Here is a 24,255-nt window from a genome sequence, read left to right as displayed (position 1 = left end):
TTTAAAAAAAAAATTCTAAGTTTTAATTTCTTTGAATGTAGGCTAAAATAAGAATAGAATGTGAGAAGTATTAAGAAGACAGGACAATGACTTAGGACATGATTAAAACAAACACTGACATAGAAACAAAAATAATTAAGAAGTGGGGAGGAGGGGACTGATGCAAGAATGCAAATAAATAATTTTTCCTAATTACCACCTTCTTTTATTCATTCTGCAGAGATGAAAGAAAGTCAACACTGGAATATTTGAGTCAGCAATACTACAAACACTATAAATCTATTTTTCGGCTCTATCATCCAAGTAAAGAGTTGCATATACTGATGATACAGCAAATCAAGTCATGGCAGGGAAATAGGTGATATTCTTTTCAATTGAAATATTGAAGGAAAAAAAATTTACAATAAAATGTATGAGTTACTGAATAACAAGAATATTTTTTGTTTTTAAAAAGCGTATCTACATTTTGTCAGTTTGGTTATTATTAATATCCTAATTGTATATTTGAATCATTTACTATAATAAACCTACTAAATCAAATCTATAAATTTCCATGAGGTGAAAGGCAAAGTTGACCATGACAGTCAACTTTGAACTTGATCACAAAGGGATTTGGTTAGGTAATATTTGTAAGGCATATTTGAGTAGATTACTGTTCTACTGCCTTGGCCATTTGCACCACTGCCATAATAATAATAAAGTCAAAGGTAACTTTTAGGATTGATGATATAGGAAGTTATGAAGCTTTTCCCAAGACCATTAGTGATGCAAGTAGTTTCAAATTAGGTATCAAAACCAAGTTGGAGATTTGGTTTAGAGATCGATAGCTTGTTGCTGCAAAGAAGGCTACCATCAGAGTAATTTCTTATGATGGAGTGTAATACCAAATTTTCATGACAGAAGAGTGAATAAGGATATATTAAAATCTTTCATATAGGCATTAGCATTCCAACCTGAAGAATGACTGTTTACCAAGAGTATATAGTTGCACCACGAATCCACCACAAATTTTCGTTACGTATGAAATGTTAGAGGTTAAGAGAGAACTGGAAAACTCATTTATTTCCAAGACTCTTTAATAGCATGCCAAACAGGCAGCTCAATTCATCAAGAGCTTCCAACTGCATCTCAGTTTCCACACCACTAGCAAAATACTTTGTATTCTGCGTTCAAATCCCACAGAAGCCAACTTAAGTTTTTATCCTTTCAGGACCAGTAAAATAAGCACTGACTTAATCAACTACACTCCTCACAAAATTTTGTGGTTATGTGCCTATGTAGAAATCATTATTCTTGAGTGGAGACAATGTCAAATAAAAGGAAAGGATAGTGTTACTGGCACTATTTTCTCAACCAAAGGTTAAATCAATTCTGGAGAAACTATCTCAGGAAAGTGTTTAAATATTTATAAAGCATCCAATCTTGCTCTCACGGTCTTGTCTTCCTCCATCACTGTGATTACAATAATGATTTATATAGGCATGAAGCATCAAATTTACACTAATAGAGAAATAAGGAATTGTAGTGATTATGTTATTCCAAAGAACATTAGTAGAAGTTAAAGCAGTTTATGGACATGGCTTGCCAGAGCTTAACATATCACTGCACTCTTATAATAAGGCTTTGATACTCAATGAAATGCTGCGATAAAAAAATATTCATGTCTCGCCTTTATAATACAGCTCATTCAACAACATTTTACTTTACAACCACGCAGCCTCCCTGCAAACTCTAGGACAACAGTGAACCTGACAGCATCTTTATTATGGAAGCAAGCAACTTGCCAACATTTACCACAGCAGCAGACAGCTTCCCTGCAACTTTACCATAGCAAACAGGCATCTTGTCAGCAATATTATTGAGACAACAAACATTGACAGTAATATTGCTTATGAAAGCAAAAGTCTTGCCAGCAATTTCACCATGGCAAAATACAGTATACTAGCAGTCCCTTATGAAAAATAAAGCAATTAGTATTACTGCCTCTCTGGAAGCAACTCCATATCACCTGAATGCACCACAGCTGTACAAGCAGCAACAAACAGCAATAAAAAATGGAAGATGTGTACCAGTTTGGTGAAAGATCTATACAGCAGTAAGAAAAGTAAAAAATTCTATTTTAGTAGAAAAATAATAACCTAGAGCCCCCTCCTCCAAAATATGAGAAAGCTGAACAAGAAAATATTTTTTTATAGTAGAAAAAGGCTAGGGGTTTGGGCTAGAAGTCTGGTTTCAGAGAATGATACAGAATAAAACAAAATTAGAATTTTTTTAAAAATCTAAGTAAAATAAATTAATTTTAAATGTGTGTGTGTATATGTATGTATGTATACATACATATATTACATAAAATAATTAAGCTCTAAGGTAATTTAAAGGAATTGTCTCAAGAACACTTGTCAAAATAGATTTATATATATATATATATATATATATATATATATATATATAGATGTAGTATCAAGATAAATTAACATAAGCAATATAATTTCTTAAAAATAAACTTGCTGCAGGTGATATTTAGAGAAATAAGCTCTTTTTTTTCCTTTTTATTTTTTAAACCTGGAGTGTGCACTTAAGGCCAAATTAGCCTCAATACCAAACCAATTGTTGGGACCTTATCTATATTACCTTCACAAATGCTCAATTCCTTTCCCAAAAGAAGCTGGTTTTATAATTTTACTTTCATCACATTTGGTTTCAAGTTTGAAATCAATAGCTAAGCACTGATTAGTTTTAGTTAAAAAAAAAAACTTTGAGAACAATGATATATGATTAGTCATCAACTAAAAAGAGCTTGAAAGGGGGTAAAAGTAACTAACTTGAAATAGCAGTACTTATGCCTGATCTCATAACCCCAGCATATGAATATGTGAATGAAAAGAAATATTGAAAGAAATTGGCATTTCCTTTTAACATTCAAACTCTAGCAATGAAGGGTGGGAAAACACAGAAAGAGACGGGCAATAAGAGGTAGATATTACCCAGCTGGTAGGAGTCAGAGGAGTCAGAGCAGTTTTGAAAATACCATAAAAATGGCTCAAAGACCACATGATCCTGGTAACCTGCTTTATGGAGTAATTAAAAAACAAATGTGCAAATACAAAACATGGAGGGTGTTTTTCTTTTCTTTCTCCGTGATATCAGTTTGTACAAGACTAATCCAGAATTTTCCTTAATAACTGATGAACAATAGTGTCTTATTTAAATCTTAAATTCACACTCATTCATCTAATATTTCAAAGAGTTTTCCCTTTATTTCATTATTTTTATTAATATTATTTTTTTCCATTTAAAATAGCAGTATTACCTACCAGTTGTAGTCTTACTCAATTAAATTGCCATCGTCATGATCCACAACTATATCGCCTGTTTCATAGGTTTTTTTTGTTTGTTTTTTTTTTTTACTAAGTGAAATACTTACATTTAAAAGGTTACACGGTTACCATCCAAAGGTTTAACCAATTGACTCTCTATTTTGTACAGTTCTGGGATACAGTTTTTCTTCAGATATTTTTAAAATTTTGTTTGTCTTTACACATTGTACAAAATAAAAGCCTAATAAAGTAAGTCCACCAAAGGGGATAATGAACTGCTAGAAATTACAGATCCACTGTAGAGCAAGATGACTGATCAACCAATACCAGGTTGTGTAGCAGGACTTTGCACGCTGGAAATCTCAAGCTGTTTAACCAAAGACATAAGATCTGGTAATTTATTATCTTTTTTTTTTTTTTTTCAAAAATTTTTTTCCCCCGAGATCAAAGTTTCAGTTCGTTGGCAATTTTGGATGCAATATTTTTGAATCCTATTGATGTCCCTATAATCCGTTTGAAACGAACACCATTCAATGACAGTCTTGGAAGCTTGCACACTTCCATCTCCCATTGTACTAAGCTGTCTATTTTTGGATCTCCATGGATGCAGAGCAAGAGAAACTTTTCCCGTTGCTCATAATCACAGTTGTTTGAATCCAAGACTTTGCGAATTTCTTTCATCATATCATTAGGATCCATTGAGCTGGTCGTTTTCATACTCCATGTGAACCTCAACGAACGCGGCTTAACTTGATCTTCTTTATCATTCACTGACCTGCGGAACAATTTGCTGAAAATTAGAAAGATAATCGGTAGGGGAAATCAGAGGACATAAACTAAAAGGATTTTAGAATTAACTATAATTTAAATAAAAAGAATATAATGGTTCTTATTGGAAAAACTGAAGTAATTTCTTTGTGAGGAATTAAAAATCCTCATAATCAAAAAAAAAAAAAAAGGATGAAATTAGGAAAACAACTGTTCCTTTCTGTATGAGCTTTTTAGAACAAAACAAAAAATTTGTATCTATGAAAGAGACTAGAGACATTTTTAAAAAGAATGTAAAATAAGTACATCAGTTTCAAAGAAATGTAATAATTTCATAGAAAGCAGAATAAATTCTTTTTAAAAAACTAGAAAGAAAAAGAAACCAAAAGGAACTTGAAATAGGATTAACTAAAACATTTATGTAAAATATTTCTGGTTAAAAAACTAAATTGCTATGAAAGGATAAAGGCTTTATATGGAGGTTTGGGAAAGAGGACCAAGTAACTGTAAATAGGGGATATTAAGATTAAAAAAGGCCACATTGAACAGAAGTAAATATTTTGCATGTAACATTTAATGAACTGAACAAATATGAACAAAATGTTGGTGTATGTGTAGATATACGAAGGTGTTTGAGTTTGAGTTTTTATGTGTGTATGTGGTTGTGGTTGTGTTTATATATATATATATATATATATATATATATACATACATACATATATAAAAGCACATTATACAAACATGCACACATAGGAAATGAACAAAACATTCTGTGTTCTCTGATTTCACCACATTCAACATAAATAATAACAATGAGGAAGCAAACAAATGAAATATATTGTTAGACATTGATAAATGTAATTAACTTGAGAGGAAATCTAGTTTGGTAAGTTCCAATAACAATTAAATTGGACAAAACTGTTAAGCGTGTTAAACTAAAAATAATAAGAAAAAATAATTGCATACAAATGCTTGGTGCAATTCAGTTCAGTCATTTAATAGGCATAGCTTTGCATCCTCCTGATTATTGATTTGAGGAGGAGCAATGCATTGATGTGAGATTTATAACATTTTAGAAAAATTTCTTCATATACTTAGTCTAAAGTTATGAGTAAAATTTAAATCAGAGCCAAAATAAAAGAAAAAACAGTCCCAAGAATGTATCAGACAAATTTGGTCAAAAACAGAAGTACAACTGGATTTTTTCACAAGCAATTATAACAGAGAGGAAAATAGAATTAGCTGAAAGCCAAAGGTTTTAATTATCATTGGTTAAGCATCCATTTAGAAAGGAAAAGGAAACAAAGTAGAAAGAAATTTTACATCTAAAAAACTTTGTCTAATAATGATTATCTAAAATGACAAACTTAATTCATTATTTTCAAATGAACATTCCAATTGGAAGCCTCTTAAAACTGAGATATCTAACATTAGCAGTATGTCATTAGGTGTTTTTAGTGAACGAATTTAAATTGTATTTCAGCTTCTATAGCTGGTACAGTTTCGAATGTATAAAGGAAAACAAATGTATATTTAACCCTTTTGATACCAACCTGCCAGTGACTGCTCCTGGTTCTATGATAGAAATTTTCTGTTTTAAAGAGATCTAATTTCAAATCATCCATCTAAATTTCATGTTGACTTAATTCCAAACACTAGCTTTCTAGCAGTGAAGTTATTTTAATAAATTCTTCTAATTTTCAAAATTAATTGAAACAAAGGGAATGTATTTCATCAGAAATATGGTAACAAAAGGGTTATATAAGGATTTGGGTGTAAAGGAAATTTGAAATAAAATATGTAAGATTAGATAAAATTAATAAACAAAAGCTGAATGATCAATGGTCTTTGTAAACTTGTTATAGTGTGCATTTTTGTAAGAAAATCAAATATTTCAAGGATATTCAGTCAGAAAACCACATCCAGTTAAATTGGTTGAGTTAACAGAAAGAAAAGCAAAATGAATCCAAAGCAAGCAAAATATGAAAGAGAATTACAGATAAATCTATTCACATTTGTAAAATTATTTGAGCAACAGTAAAAGTAAAAATTTGAGTGTTACAAAATAAAAAGTCTAGCAATTAATAAATGTGTGTACATACTGGCACAAATAACAAAAAATGTTCGTCGAATTTTCATCAAAGATTCTTTGGTCTAATATAACGTATTGATGGATAAATATTATGCTGGCTTTATGTGATTTAAAACCAACTGAGATTAACATTGCCATCAATAGTTCTAACTTTTCTATATTGAAATGCTTTAATGCTAGCATCAGTACTGCATAGCAGTTAAGCATGCTCAATCAATTTTTACAATGTTTCGATAATCTAAACAGTAGTTTATGGAACTTTTTGAAATAATAGATGCTTAATACTGTTCTAACAAACATTCCCCTAAGTGTTCTACAGTCATTTGAACTTATTCAAATACAGACATTTTGTAAGATAATTACTCAAGCAAGATTTTTTGAGAAAATCATGATGCAGTAGATATCATGGACAGAACAAGAGACTTTGTGTGGTTGTCATAGATTTCACAAATGCATTTAATATTGTATTTAACTGGTTGGCCTATGATAAGTACATAGAGTGTTGGGATATCTGAAAAAGTTCGCTTATATGATACAATCTCAACACTAGCAAAAGGGCTTGGGCAACACAGATGAATTCCATTTGAAGTCAAGCAGGGCTGAATGCTAGAACCAACATTATTCTCACTTTGTTTATCAGAGATGCTCAAGCAGGCATCCTTCAACTCAACAGAAATTGTACACATACAGACAAGACCAGCGTTATACCTCAAAACTAACTCTGCAAACAGACATATTAGTATTTGCTTTTGGCAGTAGTTACAAAGTTTGGCTTGAATATTAATATTTGGAAAACTGAAGTTATTTTATCAACCAAATCCTCACTTTAGTCGAATGGTACAATTCAAGCCCATTATTATTGATGGGCAGAAGAGGTAAATCAATCTACTTATCTAAGGTAGTACAATCAGTAGTGAAAGTAGTTTCAGTGATAAAGTAGATTGCAGCTTCACTAAGACCAGTTTTGCATTTAAAAGGATGAGGGAATGACTGGAACTAGCAGCTTGTAATATCCCAAGTAAAATGCAAAGTAATTATCCACACTATTATATGCATCACAAGCATGCAAACAAGTATATAAAAAAAATAATGCATGCATTCATGAAGCACTCAAAGTAGATCATTCATAGCAATTGAAAAGATAAGGTCAGCACCATTTTCTTATTGAAAATCAAGCACACCAGCATAGAAGAGATGTTGGCACAGTAAAATATCAGCTGGTTTGAGTATGTGCAAAGGGTGGAGAAAAGCTCAGTTACTGAGACATACTCTGCTCACAATTGCCTACAGTATCAGCAACATGATCAGATTCCAAATGTAAGAAGGAAAATTGAACATTGATACCTATAGTTGGACCCCAACAGCTCAGGAGAAAAACCAGTGGAGGGGAGTGTTCACTTTTGAAATGACTTGTGATTTAAGATACTAACAATCATCCTTAACCATCAACAGAGAATATGATGATGACTTAAGATTTAAAAAATCCTCCTTTATTTTAAGATGTTTGATAATAAAACTAGATGGTTCCCGGATTAGTAAGAAATAATAGCCACATCTCCTAAAAAAAGTTAAGTGATCAAGGCTGCTCTGCTTGATCATAGATGACCCAGAGCTAAGCAACTAGATTTTCAATAATAAAAGAGAATTTTTTTTTTCTGAAACTACTATTTATACATGTAACACAAACAACAGGGTTGGAAACTTTTGGGGAAATTATCAGGTTTTGCTTTTAATTGTTAATGCTGTTTTGAAATCATGGAATTTACTTTCACAACAGCTGTTAAACAAGCACATAGAGGTATGAATTTTCCACTATATTTCTCTACTTATATCTAGGGAGAAGAATCTGAAATTTAAAGTTTTGAGATTTAGATATGGAATAGAAATAAAAAATTTCAGATAATACACATGTTTGAATATCTAAAAGAATGGAGGGTTATGTGATCAAAATAGTAACAATAGAGAAACAAATAAGTTTTGATATTAGAAGTGGGTTGGTTGATGATGAGTACCCAAAGCAAGGCAAAGTAACGAGCTAGTGAATCAACTGAAATTTGGAGGCCGTGTTCCACACTTATAAACATGTCCTTTGTTTACAGAGACTCATGGAAAAATGTAATAGCTGTTATTCAGAAATATTATTATATGTACTAGTAGAACATAAGTATTATTTTCACAACTATATATTACAAAGACTACAGTGTGTGTACGCGTGCACACACACATATGCATTATTTTACTGCTACAAGGAAAATACTGATAGTTACTTGGAAGTTTCAGCCATAATCAGAGTGTAAATTATGCTTGTTTGCAAATCTCATTATATAATTACTTGGAGTTCATCACAAAGCCAATATTGAAAAATCAAAATTCTTACTCAGTCATAAATCACTGAATCTGTGCTGTGTCTAACCTAAATTTGACCTATGCCCCAATACAAATCTAACATATCACCTTCACCTCTATATATACACCCATATTAATAATCAACCATTAATTTCTGACATATTTAGTGTCAAAAATCATCTGAAGATATTCAACAAAGCTAATTTTAACAAACTGAGTATGAACTGTCCGTGATCTGTACTCCTATACAAATCTCACAGTACCTATATTTTACATACATGCTCAAATGAAGTATAACAATAACAAACAATAATTCATTAAGCCACCCAAATAATTTCAACTTTAAATATCTGATCAGAAAAATGTTTTTACCATCATTCTTTCCTACTCTCACCTATAGATATTTTCATTTTTCTTTTCTTTCAGCTTCCTCTCACCAAATTTATTCTACTACTAATTTGTATTCCTACAAAATTTTCTCCCACCCAATTAAAACATACATAATGGTATTTCTATACATGCAATGAAAATACTCCAGAATACCACACATACAGCTTTATTTCTCTTTCCACAAAATGAACCACAAATAATTATATCTAAGACTTGCAAAACCAAAATAATTAGCAGTCCAATGATGATAACACAGCTGAATCTTCAAAGAGACATTTCTTTGTAAAATATATGTTACTCTATGGAAAAGTATTGAGATCCTTCAATTTAATAATGGACTGTTTTAAAATTTGGCTATAAACGAAAACACATGCATGTGTGTACACACATACGATACAGGAAATGAGAAACAGTGGTTTACAAACAATTTAGTTACATTAATATTTGCATAGTTAAAATATTATGAAATTTGTGTGTGTGTATGTGTGTGCGCGTGTACACAAACACACACCTGTGAATATGGATACATATATACATGTAGTCATCCAATACAATTTATATGTGTATTTTGATCTTGTATTCTTCATTTTGTCACAAGATATCCATTATTTCATACAAGCAAGAGACATTGTATTTTGACAGTTTTAGATATATACATACGAATAACTAGACCAGAACGAATACTCTCATATCATACAATTAACATTGATTATGAATTGGGACCTATATCTATATTCAGGTCAACAGTACAAGTACAATAGTATGCTTTGGAGTATAAATGTGTATGTAGCAACATTTTATCTCCTGCTTTTATTATCAGTAATTCAGTACCTTATGTTTACATCCAATTTTTATTGTAATTAATTAATTAGATACTTATATGGATTCTTCAAACCTCAAAAATATAACAGAGGTAGTTTGTGTGATGCATATCAAGTGTGATATTTCTCAGTTCACAACTAATGCTTAAGTGATAACAAACAATGAATGAAAAAAAAAAAAATCTTAAGTTGGTAGTTGACAATTCAAGTCATAAACTTACAACAGTTACTGATACAATAAAATCAATAAGCTATCATTTTAACAGTGTATGAGAAAACATGTTATTAAACATATCAGAATAGGAGGAAAATACAATTCAAAGAAAGTAATGATGGTTTTGTGTTAAGAAAAACCAATTAATAAATCCATAAAATTTAACAAGTTTGTATGACTCGAGAGGTGATGTTTCTATGAAAGCTAGGTTTTTTTCTGGGAAAGGGAAATGCAGTCAAAAATATCAGAGTCAACCTCTCCTAAAACTACATGAATTTTATTAAATGCATGATGTAATGTGCAAAAGAGAAGGAAAATAAAAAAAAAAAAACCCCAAGAGAAGAGCCCCATTCAAATGGCAATAAAATAATCTACAAAGCATCTGAAATTCAGTGAAATACTTGATGTATATTAACAATTGATAAATAACAATAAAATGATAAATACGAACATATACATACATGTGTGTGTGTGTGTGTGTGTGAGATCACTGCTTTTCCAGGCTTGCATGAGTTGGACAAAGTATTATTGAGGCAGATTTTTCTACAGCTAGATGCCCTCCCTATCACCAACCCTCACTTGTTTCCAAGCAAGGTAATATTTCCACATAACCAGACATGTTTATGCAGGATATTGGAAAAAAAACAACACTTCTTATAATTTTACAACTATCACATAATATCAAGACAAGGCAACATGAACATATGCAAACTCATACAATGGGTTTCTTTCAATTTTCATCTATAAAATTCACTCTCAAGGCTTCTATCGCCCTGGAGCTATAACACAAGACACTTGGCTAAGGTGTCATGCAGTAGGACAGAACACAAATTCATACATATATCATTTAATGTATACAGTATAAAGATACAAGTTGCTAATAATTTCTTGCTTTGGAGACACTTGCCTAGACAGGATTTTATAACATGCCTTGTGTCTCCAAGCACTCTTCAGGCTGAGCACTCTATATGCAAGTCAACTATTAATAGCTTATATCTTTATATTGTGTACATTAAATGATATTTATCCCTTATTGGATGGAATACTTTTAAGGAAACAATAAACTATGTGTGTGTATATATACCTATACTTACATATACAAACACACACACACACATATATTCTATTCTACTATTGTTTTCAGTCATAATGACTCCTTGGCCCAGTGTATTTTGATTGCCACGTTTGTGAGTCGATATTGGAATACTTGAAAACAGCACTGAGTTGCATATTGACTTCTTAAACCCACTTGAATACCGTGTTCAAATTTTTCCATAGTATCTTCGGGGTCCTTGATTGCTTGTGATACTTTTTTTTTATCATCAGCATACCTGGTGAGAGTGTTTGAATATCTGATTGAAGCGTGTCTGAGGGAATCACCATGAACTAATACAGTTTCCTAGGTAACTCAATTAGTATTAATTAGAGTGAAGACCATTGGTTGTGACTTAAAAAAAAAAGTCACACAACCATTCCCTTAGTTTACTAATGATACCAAGGTCATGCAATTTGTGACAGATCATCCCATGACTGACTTTGTTGAAACCCTCGACAAAGTTGAGATATATCACATCTACAATTGGCTGGTTGACTTGTTGCTTCAGTACTCATAAAGTTGTAATAGCTATGTGAGGCAGATCTTTCCTGCATGAAAGCCATGCTATATATGTCAATGAGTGGGTCATTTCCTTCTAAGATGTGATCAGCTTCTTTCTGACAAGGTTTTCCATGGCTTTGCAGACATGTGGAGTCAGAGAGATAGGTTTGTATTTGTTAGCATCTGCTCTACTTCCTCCTTTCTAACATTTTGGGAAAGTTGCCATTTGTAAGGAAACTCTGGTAAAAGAATCGGCAACAGTTTTACAAGAGCTTTCTTGTTTTTAAAACAATAACCGGAAAACAATCAAGACCTGATGCTGAGTTCCTCTCACCAATGAAATGGATACTTGTTTCTTCTCTGTGTGGAGCTGCAGTGTTGAAAAACTCATCATGATTCCTTATTTGCATATTGTCCAGTGGATAGGTGAAAAACACTTTGGAAATGTTTAACCTCCTGGAGTCTGCAGTCAGTGACTGTTGTAATAAACAATGGTTCTATCAACATGACAGATTCTACTGCAAATTTACGGTTCCTTTTATATTTTCAACTACCTTGGGTTTCTCTTCCCTTTCTTTTTCATGGGAAGTATGAGTGTATTTTCAATATCTAAAAGACTGTTTTTGGTGTGAGACTTCTTGCTATTATTAGGCAATTTGAGACTGTTATCTTTTATCTCATAAGAATCCTACTGTTCTATTATGTACATTATTTACATTCAATAGATATTTGTCCTCATAAACATATAAAGACATATCTTCACATCAAGATAAACACATTTCGGCTGATATACCCTCCAACCTTCTTCAAGTGTCTTGAGGAAATTCTCATTACTAAGGTTTTTTTTTTCCGATGTTATTATTATAATTGTTCAAGTCACTGCTTGGAATCGAACTCAGAATCTTGGTTAGTAGCCCACACTCTTAACCACTACACCAAATGCCCGTGGGCGATTATGGAGTGAATTTTAGGGCTTATAAATCTAATATTTTTCTATCCTTCCTTAATACCTGTTCCCATATGCTGCTCATATCTGCACTCAGTCTGCTTAGGAGGTTGTTGTAGTCTAGCATATGTGCTGCTTCTTTTAGTTTCTGTATTTTCCAGTGGTGTTCTTTGTCTATTATTTTAACTTCATCCCACAAGGGGGAGGTGGTCACCATTTCCCCATATATTGATCAACTATACCTGATTTATCAATATCTCCTCATGTCTACCCTTCTTTTTTGAGGGGACAGCATGTTTCGCCTTTGTATAACCTACCACAGCTGCATGGGATGGAGTACACGCAGTCTTTCATCATATTCTCTTCTATTGGTGGTTTTACTTGAAGGAGATATTTGCTAAGTGTTGTAGTACTCTTGAACACTGTCCTGATGTCATATGGGCCACATATCTTTTGTATCTTTTCAGAGAGACTTTCACATAGAGTAGACAGACTGTAAACAGTTTTTTGGCCTCATCCTCTCTCTTCATAATTGGAGGTAGTTGTTGTTTAACAGATCGTTATTGAGCCTGATCATTTCTTCGTGGTGTGTATCACGATTGCTACTTATATTCTTTGCACGATGTTTTAGGCACTAAGCAATTCCTCTCTTTACACTGTATGAATGGTGTGAATTGAAGTTGAGGTGTTGTCCAGTAAAGGTCGGCTTGCAGTATACAGATGTCCTGAATCCATACTTGGCATTCCTGGACATATAACATGCATCAAGTAAATATATACAAATGCATATATATGTATGCATGCACATGCACAAAATCTCCTGGCATATGCTTATACAAGTTAGTTGTTACATGCGAAAGAAAGAGAAGGAAAAAAATCAGAAAATGTTGAGTGGGGAGGAAGAAAACAGTAGAAAAGAGGAAAAAGAAATAAAAAAGAAACAGAAAATTAGAGAGAGAGGAGGGGAAGATATATAGGGGTAGAAAGTATTACTTGATGACATTAAAAAAGTATCCAAAGGCGATTAGATACTTTGTTTAGTTTGCACATTGAGCACATAAAAATGCACACATAAAATGACGTATATCTATTTAAATACAAACATACATACAAATACATCTCCACACATATATAAAAGTATGTACACATATATGTATATAAATATATACACATATATATATATATGCACACACATACCTACAATACATACACATAAACATATAAATATGTGTATGTACATGTGTGTGCGTATATATGTGTGTGTGTATATATATATATATATATATATATATACACACACACGTACATAAATACATATATGTATATATTTATATATACATATATAAATGTGTATGTATATGTGTATATACTTTTATATATGTGAGCATGTATTTGCATACACATTTTTTGTATATTTGTATGCGTATCTATATGTGTATTTGTATGTTTGTATTTAAGCAGATATAAATGTAATTTTATGTGTACGTTTTTATGTGCTCATTGTGCAAACTAAATGAAGTATCTAATCGTTTTTGGATGCTTTTCTAACATCATCATGTAACACTCTCTATCTATATATATCTTTTTCTTGTTCTCTAATTTTCTTTTTTCTCTTTTCTACTGTTTTTTTCCTCCCCGCACACTATTTTCTGACTTTTTTCCTTCTTTCTTTCGCCTGTAACAACTAACTTGTATTAAGCATATGCCAGGAGATTTTGTGCATGTGCATGCATACATATATATGCATTTGTATATATATTTATGTCTTGCCTATATATGTCTATATATGTATGTAGCCATGTACCTGTGTCTGTATGTTTAGTGTATATATGTATATTACAGAAGGTTTGATATGTAATCTAGTGTGAAAAGTTTTTTAAACGGATATATCTTTTAATTGATTAATATTTTACAGCTAATTATTTACCCTGGGTATTCAGGCTATGTCCTTCTTTATAAGCTATTTTTGATTTAAGATTTTCTTCGATTTTTATAATATGATTTTATACTGCAATTTGTTATTTCATGCAAACGGTTACTGAAAAGACCATTAGTTGAAAGGACCAATGAAACAAAGCATTTTCAAATGTGTATCTATCAAACTAATAGTATATATATGTATTTTTATAACCTTATTTTTGTTCCATTCTAAACAAAACTGTCCGATGAACAGGAACATGAAACTTTGAGTAACAGTTTTTGTGATACTTTTGCAGCTTTTTAATAAAGTATACACACACACACACAAAAGAAAGTAATTCAATGTTATGGGAAAAGAGAAACACTGACTTAAAAATAATTTTGTGAGATGAATATCTGCATAATTATGTTAAGAAATTACATTAAGACTTTCAATAAATTAGAGTATAGATGGCAGATTAAAGAGATATCATGTTATGGCAAATACTCTTTATAAGCATTTGGAATTCCATATGTCCAGTTGCATTCTCATTTTATTTTACACACAATTATTGAAGAACAGTATTGTTGCTTATAGATTTCCAATGGAATAATCTATTTCGCTGTATTGCTAACAGCCAGAGTGACAAGGAGGTATCTGAAACTTGGTGCAGAATATATTGCAAAGGACTTTATAGAGAAAGTACTGGTTGTTTAATTTTCTTAACATTCTCAGTGAACAAGCCTCACTTACCAATATGACAACCAGCCTCATTTAGAAACTGAAAAAGCCTAGCTGCTCAAAACCGAGCAGCTGATGGATCAGGGGTGTTTTTCTCACCCCTGTGAAAATTCAAGTAATGTTAATTTTGAGTCAAGTTTTTAATACAAATAAATATAAACTCAACAAAATGTGTTGAGAGTTTTCTTTCATCTGTCCTTCCTATCTTTCAAGATATCTAGACACACATACACTTTATATGTTTCCATCTACCAAATTCCACTCACAAACTGAAACTATGGTAAAAAAACACTTGCTCAAGGTGTTGTGTGCATGTAGAGAAAACTTCTTAACCACAGATCATCATCATCATTTAACATCCGTTGCCCATGCTGGCTTATTCTTTTCTATTTTGTGAAAGGTTTTTTCTGTGAGTCCTTATTTACCAATCCAGAGCAATATAGATTTTACCTATGTTGAATGAAGTAACTATATATGTAACAATTTGCATAACCAAATTGTAAATGGTTTCCTTTTATTTATAAGTCTGTGATCAATAAATAGTGTACTGAAGTGTTTGGATCCAATGTTAGAATCTAACATACATACACCAAACCATTATATCTTTTCTTACTCTTATACATACTTTTACAGTGCTCACAAATCAAACCTCAGTTATGGGATGTTTTATAAAAGTAACTTCCATGCTGTAAATAAGACTTATATGAACCTCACTATTTCCTCCAACCTCATCTAAACTTTACAATTTTGAAGACAAAAAATGAAAATGGGGTGGGGGATTGACATCTAAGATGCAGGTAGAAATTTACGGCAGGTTCTCAGCAAGCAATTACTTTTCTTCTTATTCTCCCTATTCTCAATCTTCTTTCATAGCTTCACTTCAATGAGTTTGGAACTGTAACACAATAGTACTAATAATTGATATATCAAATGATAAGAAGTTGAAATTGGAAGATATAATAATGAAAGTTATTCCAATATTTTCACAAGGCCTCAAACTTTAGCAGAGGATGTAATTGATTTATTCTATTACTGGTATTATTTTATCAACCCATAATTTCTTATAATTTCTGAAGAAATTTTAAGATTTTTAATGACACAAGTCAAGCAAATTAATTCTAATTAGAAATTAAAAAACTGATTACAGTCTCTTTGTCTCTTTCTGGCATCAGCTAATAACAATTTCTGGTTACATAGACAAAATTAGAAATGTTTAAGCTAGAAAGTAAAGTAGATGAGAAGTTTCAACATGATATTCCCGAAGTAGTCTGATTAAAACCTAAACTAGAAGCAGTTTCAGCTTGCCAGTATTGTAATCCATTTTGCAGCATTCAATGTTAGTTTTGCTTGATGCTATCTAAATTCAGACTTGAAACAACAGTAATTTTTTAATATTTCAATTAGGAATATCTATTTGCTCCCTTTTGTTGGGAACTGAATGCTTTCTAAGTTAGTGGATCAATTATATGGTGAGAGCAAGAAAAATATAAAGAAAACGTTTAAAAAAAAAAATCTCTGAGAAAGTTTGTTTCAAGCAAAAAAAGCATGAGGATACTGTTAGAGAAACATGTAAGTTACAAGCAGATTTAGCTTTGAAAAATCTACAATTGCAGAGAGTTAGTGGAGGTAAAGACAGACTCAGTTATTGAAAGTTAATTAGTGGGAGAGGAAAGAGAAAAGAAAAATAGAAAGATAGAGCGCAAAGATCAGAGATTGCATGAGGAAAAGAACCTAGGTAGAGCAGAACATCCGAGAGTAAAGACATATTACAAGAAGAAATAAAATATTCTAAAACATTGTACAATAAATTTAGAATAATTATCAAAATAAATAATTGCATTCGGAAATTATATTTTTAAAAAGATTTATGAGAAAGAAAGAAAATTTAGAGGGTAAAAAGATGGACAAGCAATATGAAATGTCTTGCCCTAGTGGACTAGTGTGCTATTCAAAAAGGTTTCCTCACCCGGGGGTATCTGTGTATGCCCTTCTGGGGTCACCACTGGAAGAAATTAAAAAAGCTGTCACCTTATAAAGAGTAAAAACGAGATATTTTAAAAGAAAATTAGCCTAAAAGATTCTTATGGGAGAAAAAAAATCATACAAATCTCCGGGTGGGGTGTTGCCATATTGGTAAAGCAAAAGCATTACTTAACACTAAACTACAGGGACTGGATTAGTCAACAAGTGAGTTTACTAGTTTTCACTGTGATGCAATGAAAAGACAACAATAAAGCAGCTTATAACTAGTTTGTATTTGAGTTATTGATGCCTTCCCTTCTTTCAGCAATGATCTAGACGGAAATATATATTTTGTATATAGATTACAGAACTGATTATTATGCTATATATTTATTTATTTATTATTATTATTATTAATTAGTTTATTATTATTATTAATCTTTATTGAAATAAAAGTTTACATCAAATTATGAAAACACAAGTTTAGTTTACAAGTTATTCACCAAAGTATATTTGCTACATTTTATTTACAAAAAGCTATTTAAATAATTTCTCAGGGGTTATCAAGGATGGTTATCAGAATGGAAAGAACTAAACTGAACGTAAGAATAGTTTTCAAATTCTGATTTGAGTGTTTTATGGGAAAAAAGAATTAATGTGTCTGTGCATATAAATATTACAAATTAGCAAATACCAATTATGATTTATTCCCTAACCCTTATAATCTGTTGTGTAAGATGTTGAGTGGGCAGTCATCTCACAAGACAGCACAAATTCATGGCAACTCAGACTAATAAATATGTTTTCAAACATGAACATAAGCAAAATACACAAATTATGTTAATATTAAGAAAAACAATAGCTACAAAAGAAAAAAATAAATAAAAATAAAATAAAAAATATAAAAAAGAAACAGTTTACAAATCTATAAAATAAAACTTAATTTGTTTATTTAGTTTAAATGTAAAATTATTCCAACACATACAAAAAATTTTAAATGTTAAAAAGAAATAAATAAAAAAATACTCAGATAAAAGGGAGAAAAATAACCCTAACATTTGACATCTGTAACAATTGGACAGAATCAAGAAACAGAAGAATACATCATGAATTCTTCTCCTTCTGATGCAAAGTTTATGAATGAATTTGGATTTTATGTGCATTTAGTTTTGTATCAAATTTGTAAAAACTTCACTTCAGGATATGCAGAGAAAACAACATAAGAGCAAAATAGTAGCTAGATAAGATAATAAAAGCAAAGAAAAGCCCTACAAAAAGAAAAGATGCTAGGCACAGCCAACCACTCATCCCCAACATCTTCCCATGAGCCAACAGAGCAGTCTCTATGCAGGCATCTGGCTCGCTAAAAACAGAAGCCAAATCTCTTTTAGATCATATCCTTGCTATGCTAAAGAAAGGAAGGCACTGAATCATATAGTCTGAAAAGGATTGAAAAAGATGGGATAGTTGCAATTCAAAGAATATTGATTGTAAGACTGCTTGACTAGGGCTTGGTTGGAGGGGCCAAATGACACTCATATCTACCACCAATTAAAATTTTCGTTATGTTAGCACAATAATATTTCTGATAGATATAAAATTGATGTTGGTCGAATAGACCGTTTCTCATCTAAGACTCCTCACTGCTTTAAATTATTATTGAAATATATGAAGAATACTGAACATGATCTAAGAATGTTTTTCTTCTCTCTCTCTCACTCTCTTTGTTTTTGTTTTGTTTTTCCAACAACTATTGGATATAGTTAACTGCTGCTAAAAGAAGGTAGGCAGGAGAATAATATTAAGTTTAAATCCAAAAGTAAAAGTGTAAATAAAAACCCAAAACAAAACAAGACTTTCAAATATATATCCAATAAACTACTGAAACTGAGGAAAAAGACACAATTGCTAAGTCATCACAAATTAATTGATAAGACAAACAAGGAATTGCCAGAATATAGATAAGATTCAAGAGAAGGCAACTCAACATAACTGAAAAATTTTTAATAAAGGATATACTAATAACTATAAGGAAACAAATGAAAAAATTGATTACCCATAAATATAAGGAAAACAGACATCGTGCACATGTTTCTTGGAATCTGAAATAATAATTCTCAAGAAAACAATAGAAATTCCAACCCATATCTTCCTAAGTGGTGTTGAGAAGTATTTAATGAAACTAAATGGTAAAGAATGAAGCAGAGTTTTATGATTAGAAAATTGGAAAAATTCAAACAATTTGAACACACACACAACTTAAAAAGAAACAAAGAAGCTTGTATTATTAAAGTGTATGTGTGGCACATGAGTGCATGTGTATAAAGTGCATGTATGTACCAACACACATACACAGCTATACATATATACACAAACACTATTTGAGAGGTAACAAAACGCTGTAATAACAGTGGTGGTGAAGATGATGAGAAGGTGTGATGGTTGAGAAAGGGGTTGGAAAATACACTCATTAACACTTACAAAGAGACAGCAACCATCTTACGAGAGACGACGTCATCATATTACTTCAGTTCCAATTGGCGGAGACTCAATTTACTCCTGTTCAGGAAGTAGAACATGGGAGTTAATAATGTTGCTGTGATGGAGAAGGCTAACAAGATTTAGTAGACCTGTCCTATTCTATGGTTAGCTAATACTAATAACTAAAAATACAAGCTGTCCGACTTAGTATAAATGATAGTTTCACAGCACACTTAAGTGAGATACTAGCTGTAATACTGTTTTAATGGATAAACTGACAAGCCAGTATAAATTTCAACTAAATTCCATAGGTAAAATCCAATGTGAGAATTTAGCAGCTCATGAAAAAGAGGGGAAATAGTGGTAGATGAATTTAGAGAATTTAATTACAGATATGTTCGGAAATCGAATATATAAGTAATGTTTCCCTAGGCACTTTGCATGAAATTATTGAGACCATATACATTCTCCTGTGGCATGCATTAGAACTAAAAATTAAAAAAATAAAAATTACATTATATGTTTCTGAAAAGAAATGACAACAAAATCAAAGTCAAAATAAAAAGAATGAAAAGAAAAATAATAGAAATGAATGAGACAATTTTCCATCAACTAGTATGGCAGTACCACAGCACAGACACTGTCAAATGACCGAAACTAGTGAAAACAAGATATGGTGTGGGAAGCAGTTTTAAGGAGTTAAAGTATTAAATAACAACTACTTGTTGTAGGACAAAGAAACAAAAAGTTGTATATCAACAACAGGTGAAGATGTAACATTTCTAAGTATATGCTACACAAAAAATAAAAGATGAGGTTATAAATGTGAAACTTAAAGAAAAGGGAGTTTTGTTATATTTTACATAAGGAGGAAAAGAGGGGCCTATCTAACATTTTAATTATTCAGAAATAAAGCCACACTGTAAATTCACACTTGAAACAAAAGAAATGTGTGGCACCAGTTACTGCTGAAGTTTTAAATGTTTCCATAATCAATCAAAAGAAGAGGATTGTAGAGGAAAATAAAACATTGGTGATTGTGTGAAAGAAAATTTGTATGGTCCAAGATGACTTAACATACACAAAAATTAATGAACAACTAAATTAACTAAAACACATGCAAGTTTACACCGACAACAAAATACAATAATCTTTACCAACCAAAAACTATTTCAATTACTTTCATTGTGTGGATAGGAATTAAAGCTAAATACATTTAGTCAGACATCTATTTATGCATTTTGGAGCCAAGTGTTTTCATATAAATAACAAAAAGCCAAAGATAGATGAAAAGATACCTTCCTTAGTCATAAGCTAATAGAATTTCCAATTAATGATGTGAAAAGAACTTATCTCTAAACTTAAATATAAGAATATTTAACAGAAAGACAAATATTTGATCTTCTTAAATATGAATGATAGGTAATTGAAAGTTGATATTTTTGTCTTTACCAAAAAGTGATTACCATTAGGGAACAAAACTAGATAATGCACTAGAATTTACTGCTATACCAGAATCAGCCACGCTAACAATTCTTAATCAAGGCACAAACCAAGGACTTATACAGAAAATGAAAGGAAACAAGTTATTCCATGATTGCCTTTCCTAATAACAGAAGTTTGCAAATATTAATTAAAATGTCTTTTAAACAGTTCCCCAAGAATCTAGTCACAAAGATATATAGCTAGCATTCACATTGGAGTCTGTTAACTTAGTAAACAGATACAAAGCAGCATGAAGTCACCTCATAAAATCTATAGTTTTCCAGCTAGGTAGATCTCAGCTTCTCTTGCATGTAGCACAATTCCACTGCAGTAAGTGAATTTAGTTATTCTCTAATCTTTCCTTATCAAGAGAAAAGGCAGTCCATATGATCCTTCACAGAGTCCCCTAGATTAGTAGGAGAAAGGTATCCTCAAACCAGAGACCTGGTCCAAATGCTTAAAACAGATTGGCCACCACTTAAGGTCCCCAAAGTGTCAGTGCTAGTGTTATACCAGGTGACAGGTTAACTCTACCACACAAGGTTTTTAAGTTTAGTGATGAAAGTGATTTGGGATTGCTTTTTAATTGTACATCACCAACACAAATTCTAAATTTACTTATCCTCAAATTAAATTGGGGTAAAGAAACTTCTAAATTTTGCTGGTGTTCTTAGCAAATTTAAATTGTTTTGCTACTCAATAAGGAACAGCACTGGATGCCATCATACATGATGTTTGTAACAAAATGTTCTGGGAAATTAGTCGTAATCCTAGAGAGGGTAAAATATAACCACCAAATTCGCAATTGATATAGATTTAATCATTATACATGTAAAAAGCTTCCACAAGTCTTGTTGCAATAATGATAATTGAAACAATCTATAAACCTTGTTTCATGCCTATTCTATGTGCAAAATGCCCAGAAAACTGTACATAGACCTCTTAAAACTACACTGGCCACAATAAGTTTAAGACAAATGATGACAGTTCTATTCCTAATATATTTTTAACGAAACTGTATAAAATTTCTTTTCACAGTTTATGTAGAATTTTTTCTCTTGCGAATGATATAGGTGTTATATATCTTTCTACAACTTGAATAATTTTAATGCGCAATTAATTCATATGATTAAAAACTGTCAGCAAAATAAGTTTTTAAGACTGTACTAATATTGGAGTTCAGATTATTTGCCAACATAACATGGCAGTCCTGGTTTAGGACGAATGTTGCTGTAATTTAGCCACAGCAGACATTGTCTCCAGCTGGCTATACGACATGACCTGTGTCCTTACATTTCTGAACAAGGGGAATCATGCACCCCACTTGTTTGAAAATATAAGGACACAGATTGTGTCATACAGCCAGCTGGAGACGATGTCTCCTGGGGCTAAATTACAGCAACGTTCATCCTAAACCAGGACTGCCATGTTATGTTGGCAAATAATCTTTACTCCAAAGTACTGTTGCTGAATATCTCTCGTTGTGAGATTTAAAAATAGTAATTTTCAAGTGTACTAATATTATTTTGGATTATTTTGTTTAAATTGGAAATTTCTGGTACAAATGATCAACAAACAAAAAATTTATTATTAGTATCTAGTTCCATAGCCATTATTTTCAATTATGACCATACAATGGGAGGACATGGAGTTCGACAAATAAGCACAAAAATCACTTGGAAAGTTCTGCCATATTTCTTCAATAAAATTATATAATTGGAACAAATGTGTTGGTTTCTTAGCATGAACTCTTTTTAGAAACATAACTCTATAAGTTTTTTATTGGATTCAAATTTAGGCTCTGCTGAGGCCACTCAATAACCACCATATTATTGCACTCAAAATATTGCAAAACTTTTCTAGCCTTATGAACAGGGCATTTGTCCTGCTTGAAAATAGATTCCGGTGGCATCTGCTTATTTAAATATAGCTGCACATTTTCATTTACTAATTGCAGATAGCCTACACTGTTCAGTCTGCCATCAACCTTAACAACTGGACCAGCACCATTACCTTCAACCCCCACCCCGTTTGCGCAGTTTTCTTGACATACTTAGGATGGAATTCTTCAGTTGGACAGTGTCGAACATAAGTCTTTCCATCAGATCCAAAATTGCAGATGCGGGATTTGTTGCTCCAAAGAACTTTTGCCCAGTCTTCAGTCATCCACTCAATATGACTTTTAGCAAACTTGATCTGCTTCTGCTGGTTCATCTCAGAAATTTTCAACTTCTTTCAAGCAATCCAGCCAAACAGTCCAAGTTCTTTTTGGCAGTTTCTGACAGTTTGTGGTGTAAAGCTGATGTCAGTTGCATCAGATAATTGCTTGCAAATGTCCACTGCTGTTAGCATTTGGTTACCTTCAGAGAGCCTATGAATTCCCGATTCATCTGTACTGTTGTCTTTTTCAGAGCACCCATTCTTTGCCAATTTTTGTATTGACTAGTGCTTTGATAAAGCTTCCATGCTTGAACACAAGCCATTTTGCTGCATTCTAATCGCTTGCTAATGTTCATGAAGGACACATTTTGCTGATCAAGTAACACAATCTCTGATCTAATAACTGGACTGATACTATGACACTTTCCCATACTGAATTAATGTGTAACAATGCTCAATTATTAAACAAAATAGTGCAGTACGACCAGCCATATGACCACCCTTTTAATTTATTAATTTGCATAATCTTGGTACAGTCTTAAACTTATTTTGCTGAGAATTTCTAATCATTTGAATTAATTGCACATTAAAATTATTTGAATTGTAAAAAGATATCTAATTCCTATATCATTCCAAAGAGAAAAAAAATTCTGCATATACTGTAGAAAGTAAAATAATTTTATACAGTTTTGTTAAAAATATATTAATGAAGGAATGAAATTGTCATCACTGGTTTTAAACTTATTTTGGCCAGTGTATAATAAAGCAGTTTTCATACACACCTGGATCTCATACTCCAGAAAGTTTCCACTGAATCAACAATGTCAATAATGAGACAGAAAAAGGTATAACAATAAGTAATCTTGTGCAAGTATGTGTACACAGTAAAGACCTAGAATTGTGTTACACTCATTGTTATGCTTCCAAGAAATGCATAAGTATATAGCTCCATTCTACCCAACTTATAACAGGCTCTAATCTTTCAAAGTAATACTAAAAAAGAAGGGCAATCAGCTATATAAAAACAATTGCTCC

At 31.7% G+C, this 24,255-nt stretch overlaps 1 protein-coding gene across 13 annotated transcripts in view; it reads right to left on the bottom strand.

Moving 5' to 3' along the window:
- Positions 1-2,536: 2,536 nt before the first annotated feature.
- The window catches only part of LOC115217321 (MAP/microtubule affinity-regulating kinase 3), a 108,182-nt gene continuing 86,463 nt past the window's right edge, over positions 2,537-24,255 (bottom strand). For 6 of the 13 annotated variants that reach the window (XM_036507614.1, XM_036507611.1, XM_036507608.1 and 3 more), the window contains 2 exons: positions 17,099-17,134; positions 2,537-4,107 (listed from right to left, as the gene is read on the bottom strand). In XM_036507614.1, the coding sequence (XP_036363507.1) occupies positions 3,762-4,107; positions 17,099-17,134 (382 nt within the window). In that variant the 3' untranslated portion in view covers positions 2,537-3,761. Of the gene's footprint in view, positions 4,108-17,098; positions 17,161-19,575; positions 19,654-24,255 lie in introns of those variants that run through there. The other 7 variants (XR_005001322.1, XR_005001323.1, XM_036507606.1 and 4 more) reach the window with 7 other exon arrangements.

The sequence above is a fragment of the Octopus sinensis genome, linkage group LG11 (genome assembly GCF_006345805.1).
Source record: "Octopus sinensis linkage group LG11, ASM634580v1, whole genome shotgun sequence".
Classification (NCBI taxonomy): Eukaryota; Metazoa; Mollusca; class Cephalopoda; order Octopoda; family Octopodidae; genus Octopus; species Octopus sinensis.
The sequence above is the reverse complement of the archived record's forward strand: the minus strand, read 5'-3'. Positions and strand labels throughout refer to the sequence as shown.